At 60.1% G+C, this 6,512-nt stretch overlaps 1 protein-coding gene across 1 annotated transcript; it reads right to left on the bottom strand.

The window, feature by feature from the left end:
* Window positions 1–3,531: 3,531 nt before the first annotated feature.
* NNMT (nicotinamide N-methyltransferase) lies at window positions 3,532–5,072 on the bottom strand. The gene is made up of 3 exons (XM_014949530.1): window positions 4,854–5,072; window positions 4,184–4,391; window positions 3,532–4,083 (listed from the first exon to the last, which is right to left on the bottom strand). The coding sequence occupies exons 1-3, from the start codon at window positions 5,026–5,028 to the stop codon at window positions 3,645–3,647; spliced, it is 822 nt and encodes a 273-aa protein (XP_014805016.1). The 5' UTR covers window positions 5,029–5,072; the 3' UTR covers window positions 3,532–3,644.
* Between the last annotated feature and the right edge of the window lie 1,440 nt (window positions 5,073–6,512).

Below are 6,512 nucleotides of genomic sequence, written 5' to 3'. Positions count from 1 at the left end.
GGCTCGGAGGGCCCGCGGCTGCAGGGGGAGGACGGGGCCGGCCTCCTGCCGCCCCGGGCCTCGGTAACGCCGGTGGGTTGCGGCCCGTATCGCCCTTCGGGTGGCGGCGGGGCCCGGCGGGTGAGGCGTCTCTCCGTGCCGCTCTTGTTTCCGCACCGTTGCGAGCGCCCCTCAAATAAAGCGAGCGGCTCTGATCAAGCGCTGCCTGGTAAAATCTCCCTCACTGATCGCAGAGCCCCCAGATCCGCTGTTTGGGGGCGGGAAAGGCCAGGCGGGTCCCGGCGGTCGCGGGGGGGGGCTCCGGGGGCTCTGCCGGCCCCTGGCCTTTTTCTCTCTTAACGAGCTTTTGCGGGAGGAGCCGGCCTGGTGTGAGCGTGGGTCTCCCCAGAACGTAGCGTAAATGTGATTTTCTGTCATAAAAGCAGCGGAGGGGGAAGGGGCAGAGGTGGAGCCGCCGCCTTTCCTGCTCTCGTCCAGTTCTGTCGCCACGACCCTCCATGTGGTGGCCACCGGCCTCCCCCGTGAGCGCCTCCCGCCGCCGCACCAGCCGGGGGGGGGCTGCGGGGGGGTCCCCGTCACGCTTTGGGGTGACCGGGGCGCTTTGGGGTTCACGTTTGGGCCCGGCTCCCAGCTATCTGCCTCTCCAACTATTTATTTTGCCAAACGGCTCCCCTGGCCTCTCATCAAGCGCCGCTCTTCCCGGCGACTCCCATCCCCTGGATGTTTCCGAAGGCAACGGATGTAAAACAAGGATATTTTCCATCTGGAAAACTTTTGAAAGGGGAAGTTTGAGCCTTCATTTTTCATTAGGTTCCAGCGCGTTATGGCAGATCCTATTTTCTTGTTAATTAGGCGCTGTTCATTTTCTTCACTTCATTACTTGCCGCCGCACCTAGAATTTATATTCATTTGGTTTAATCGTGTTCGCCTGGTTACGTTCTAAACAGTTACTCACTCAGAAAGGAAATTATTACCTCGCTCTGCCAGGACTTCCACTTTGCCTTAATTTCCCTGGAGCCTCGTTTACTTTTCTCCGCTTTTTTCCCTCTCTGGGTCCCCGGGGGCTCGGCTGGGAGCGGCGCCGGCGTTCGTGCCCTGGGGGGGCTGCTCCAAGCTCGGGGACCCCCCAAAGGTGCTGTTGAGCCCCGACGTTGCCCGGTGCAAAGGGCACAAGGAGAGATGGGGAAACTGAGGGTGCCCTGACTTCAGTGGTGGGGTTTTTTTCCCTTTTTCTGTTACTATTTGATGCCCTTCTTGCTCTGCAAAGAAGCAAACTGGAAAGGCAGAAAGTTTTTTGCTTTTGGGGGCAAAAATCTGTTCCTTATCTGCCTGTTTTCACTCTTAACATACAAGCACTCTGAAATACTGCAGAAATTTCAACCAATTCTGCTCTGGAGGCAAAATGAGCCACTGGTCCTCCTCGGGTCATAGCTGGTCCTCCTGCCTCGTGCCTCTTCCTTGGCCTTGGGCTACTCTCTTGCCTTCTGGGCTAGTACCCTGAAACTGTGGGTCCCCGCGTCCCCCACCCGAGGCTCTGGCTCAGCTCCCGCTGTGGCAGTCACCCGGTGGCCACTCAACCTTCTCACCCATCGCCTTTCTGTCCCCGGCACCGGTTGCTGGTGTCACCCGTGCCCTCCCTCTGGCCCGAGCAGTTGTTCAGCTGCCTCCATGGTGGTGCCACGGTGATGGGGCTGCTCCATTCAAAGCAGGAGGCAGGAAGCTGGTGCCCGTGATGGCACCCAGCGATGGAGAGAGCAGTCCCACGGCGCCGCTGGAAATGCTGCTCCTCTCTCCTGGAAGGACGGGCCGTGTCTGTTAATGCAGTAAGAGCTCACCTCACCCCCACCTGTAATTTTAATTATGGCTGTTGGGCACCGGGTGACAGGGAGCCAGGAGGGAAGGGACAGGGACAGCTGTGGGTGCTGCTGGATACACCCAGCTCCGCTCCCTGGCTTGGACTCGCGTCTTTGCCCTCGTGCTCAGGCACAGGGTGAGTTGGGGAAGGTCACCCCGATGAGTTGGGGGGACAGTGGGGCTGGGAAAGACCCTCCCCATCCCATCGACTGCGTCCTGCCCTTCCCAAAGCCCACGCAGGCAAGGGGAGAGCTGGGTCCCTCTCCTCCCACCACAGCTCCAAGCTGTGCCCGCCTTGTGCTGCCGTGATTTCCATCGGGGAGCAGAATCCCCCCAAACCCCTTCACCAGGAAGGGCTGTGAGCGGCTCCTGTCAGGCGGCGACAGAAGGTAATTGTTGCTACAAACTCCTCCGTGAGGGGAATCGTCGTGCTTTTGAAACAGACCATAAAAATCCCCAGCGATGCCGATGTGGGAACAGTCAAACAGCGATCGAAGACGCCAGCGCTACGCGGCCTGGGCCTGTTATTGCCCGAGAAGATGCCGGCAGCTGCCGGCTCCTCGCCTTCACCGCGCCGCGCTGGCGGGCACGGGGGCTCTACGGCAGCAGCGCCGTTAGATTCGGCGTTAATTAGTGAGCGGTGCGGATCCTGCGCTGCCGCCGAGCATCCCCTGGTTTCCAGCTCCGTTCTTGGAGCTGGGCAACGGGGCCGTTCCCGGTGCCGCTTGCCCCAGGGCGTCCCGGTGGCTCCGGGGACGGTCACCCCAAGCAGAGCTGGAGCTGGCAGTGTCACTGACGTGGTTGTCATCTCGTTTCTGGGGTCACGTACGATGACATCTAACGACCTTAGTGAGCCTGTGCTGGTGCCGGGGTCACCCCACAGCCCTAAAGACTTCACTGAGGATTTTTAATTAGATTTTTACCACGAAACTAAAAGGTGACAAGACAGAGAGGAGGCCGAACCCCTGCCTGGCCTTGCCAGCTGCTGTGGAGTGTGTAGGGAACTTGGGGACCATGACTCATTTCAGCCTTCCGAGTCCTTCCCGGGCTGTGTCCATCCCTCATGGGACTCTGTCTGTCCATACAATGAGAAAATTTCCTATTTCCATATTTCTTTTCACCCTTGAACCAAAACCACCCCAAAAGAGCATCTATATGAGCGAGGGGAGGAGGACCTTCAGCAGCAAATGCCACACACTCGCTCTGAAAACCTGCAGAGAATCGAGTTGTGCTGGGTGCTCCAATATTAATTATTAGTAAAAATGCCCAGGCTCACGTATCCCTAAAATGCCTCTCCGTTATGTGGCAGGTCTGGCTGTGATGGAGGGAGAACTGAGGATGCTCAGGGGGTGCTGGAGGAGGATGTTTTGGGGAGCTCATCGTTTCCACCCACCCACCCTTCCCCCTCATCCCGCGTCGGTGCCGGCTCCCGGCAGGTCCGTGGTGCGGGGGCTGCCGCGCTTTGTCAAACCATTTTTACAGGTTTTTGGTCTCAAAGAAGGGCATGACGGCTGAAAGGGAGCAGCAGCTTCTCGGGAGCTCTGCTCGGAGGTGGGAGGATGGCATGGAGGGGATTTGGGGGCCATTCCCATTGCGGGGCTGGGGCGAGCTCGGGGTCACCCCGAGCCTGGGCGCTGGCGCGGTGTGTGTCGCATCAATCCCAGCCTGGGGACACCCTGAGAGCACTCATGGGTTTATTTGCTTTCAGATAAAGGGGTGGGGGCTGCAGGTGACACCAGCGGGGCTTTTTGAGCCCAGACATGCTGCTGTTTCCCTCCCCAGGCCGGGTGCTACCCGCTGGTGGGGGTGCGCCGGCGGGCCACCAGGCTCAGCAAGGCCTCGCAGTCCCCGCCGGTGGCAGTGTCGGGGGGACACGTCCAGACCTCGCTGAACCTCACCTCGAAGCCAGCGCCCTTCACGGCTTCCTCCACCTCGTCTTTCTCCAGGCGGAGGCAGGAGAAGACCACGTTGTTGAAGGTGTAGTAGGTTTCCCGCAGGACGGTGACCATCACCAGGTGCCCCCCCGGCTTCAGGAGGTTGCCCACGTTCTTCAGGGCGCCGCGGAAGGTGGCCAGGTCCTTGCAGGCAGCCTCCAAGCAGAGGGTGGAGACGACGCAGTCGGCGGGTGGCAGGGACACGGGGTCCGTGGGGTTGGCTTTGGTCACGTCACACTTCAGAACCTGCCTCACCTTCTGTCTCAGTTTCTCCTCTTTCTCAGCCCACTTCTCCCTGGCAAGTAAACAAACAAATAAATAGATGGCGGCTCGTTACGTGGTTGTTTAGCATCTGTGGCTTGGTTAGTGGCAGGGTGGTGGGAAGCCATCCTCACCTCTTTCCTTCCAGCTCACAAACGTATTCCACCACCGGCTTCCAGTCGAAGGCTCCCGCTTCCTTCTTCAGCCACTTCTCCAGCTCCCGGCGGTTCTGGTCTGTGTAGTCCAAGGCAAAGATCTCCTGGAAGTGCTCACAAGCTGACAGAAGCTGGTAGATGGTGGGGCCACAGCCGACGTCTATCAGGGTCTCACCCTTCAGCCCCTCTGGCGCGGAGTCGGGGTGGGGAGAGCATCCAGGTGAGGATGGAGCGAGAAGAGACAGAAACCTCCCAGAGCCCCATGGGGCTGTGCTTCCTCCCACCCAGAAATGCCACCCCGAGTGCCATGGTCCCGCATTGCAGCCCCTTCCCCCCGATGCCCAGGACTCTTGGGCAGAAGCCCAGCCCAGGGGCTGCTCCCGCAGGGGGTCCAGAGCCCCAGCCCCCTCCTGACCCCCCATATCCAGCCTGGAATGCATGGTATTTCCAGAAACTGTGGAACAACTCCAGCTGGCAATGCCCCGTGTGTGCAGATATACATGCATGCAGATAGATATATATATTTTTCTAAGTGTATGTGTGTGTATACAGCTCGGTCTGGGGGGGCACGCACCAAGCAGCGCAGGGACAGCCCTGCAAATGGCGTCGTCCGACGCCGCCCAACCCCTCGGGGAGGGGGGACACTCACCCAAGGAGAACATCTTCCACAGGCTCTTCAGGTTCTGCATCAGGAAGGTGTTGGGCTGCCCCTGGCTGTCGCTCAAGTTGTAAAATTCTCTCAAGTATTGCCCCGGGTCGAAGCTCTGCTGGTAAACCTCCTTGCCCGTGAAGGCTGCCGGGGCGCCCGTGCTGCTCAGAGCCATTTTCCTGCTGCTCCCTCCTCCTGTCCGGCTCTGCTTTCGGTTTTACCCTCCTCCTCCCCTTCCTCATCCCTTTGCCAGACACGCCGTCGGTCACTGGCCGGGCTGCCTCTCCCTCTCCGTTTCCCACCCAGCTTTACTTTCTCCATTAATAACTCACCACCGGCCTCCCCCCGGCAGCCCCCACGCCAGGCAGCCCCCCGCACCCACGGCCGTAATTAATGGCCATCCCCGGGATGACATTACAGGGCCCTGGCTTTACAGTAATTGGTGGCAATAAAGGGGGGGCAGCGCGAGGCGGTGGCGCCGGCAGCCCCACAGCTCCGTGAGCCCAACACCTCGGCTTCCTCACAGCGGGAGATTGAAGCCAGAGCCGTCGGTAACTTAACGTGGCAAGGAAGTTTTCAGGCCACAAGCTGCCCCGGCAGAGGACTGACAAGTTCTCCCCTCCGGGAAGGAGGAATCGCATCCAGCCCGTGGGAAGCACCTGCCAAAATTCCTCTTCCATTTCATGGGTTTGGCTCCTTTTATTTTTTTCCAGGTTTCTTCTGGGAAAACTGCAGTTTCACCTCCTCGTGCTGAAAAACACAGAATTGGGAGCCTCGGCACCTGGGTTTTGGCTCCAGAGCCAGCCCCAGACCCCGTGCCCTGCCACCCTGCCTGCACCCTGCCTGCACCCGGGGGTCCCTGCCTGCACCCTGCCCGCCGGGGGTCCCTGCCCACCCCTCAGCCCCCCAGCAGCCCCTCTCCCACCGTCCTGGCTGGCACGGAGGGGACACGGTGGTGGCACGGAGGGGACACGGTGGTGGCCGCCTCCTTCGCCGTCGCCGCCACGAAGAGGCAGCAGAGCCCCGCGCTTCCGTTGGCGACGGGTCCCCGCAGCAGCTCGTCCCCTTCCCGCTCGCCCAGCAGGAGCCAAAATGATCAAACGGTTTCGGGCTCGTTACCGGCTCCGAATCTATATAATTGGCCTTTGCTTTTTTGAAGATCTGTCACGAGGAGTGACAGGCGGAGGAGCCGCCGTATCAGCCTCAAGCTAATCAGCGCTATTTTAGGTCCCGAGGTGATGCTCTGAACAAACCCTCTCGCCGCCCCACACGCACAGCCGGCCCTGCTGGGGCCAAACCCAAGGCTGCCCAAGAGGGAGAGCCAAAAAAGGATGTCAGCTTGAAAGATGAAGGCGTTTAAGAGGTTTTCTTCTGAGAGCAAAGCCAACAACAAGTGCTCCCTGTGACTCCGGAGCTGTGGCTGAAGTGGTCTCTAAAGGCACCGGCCCCATGAGAGCCCCCCAAGCCATGGCAAGCAGAGCTGGGGGGTGAATTTGCCACCAATGTCAGCCCCCGAGGCAGAGCACAGGCATTCCCAGCCTTCCTGCTGGAAGCACTAAGACAAATCCTCTGGATGCCAGGGGTTCTGTCCCTGCCACCTGAAATCTCAGCACTGCAGCAGGAATGGGAGGCAGAGGCAAATTTGCCCCCCCCCCCCCG

Source organism: Calidris pugnax, unplaced genomic scaffold (genome assembly GCF_001431845.1).
Source record: "Calidris pugnax isolate Ruff unplaced genomic scaffold, ASM143184v1 scaffold180, whole genome shotgun sequence".
Lineage (NCBI taxonomy): Eukaryota > Metazoa > Chordata > Aves > Charadriiformes > Scolopacidae > Calidris > Calidris pugnax.
The sequence above is the reverse complement of the archived record's forward strand: the minus strand, read 5'-3'. Positions and strand labels throughout refer to the sequence as shown.

Excerpts from the sequence above, each read along its gene's own strand:
- NNMT (XM_014949530.1), bottom strand. The coding sequence starts at position 5,028 with ATGGCTCTGAGCAGCACGGGCGCCCCGGCAGCCTTCACGGGCAAGGAG. Across the intron at positions 4,392-4,853 it reads GTGGAAGATGTTCTCCTTGG|AGGGGCTGAAGGGTGAGACC; the intron begins GTGAGTGTCCCC and ends ACTCCGCGCCAG. Across the intron at positions 4,084-4,183 it reads TGTGAGCTGGAAGGAAAGAG|GGAGAAGTGGGCTGAGAAAG; the intron begins GTGAGGATGGCT and ends TTTACTTGCCAG.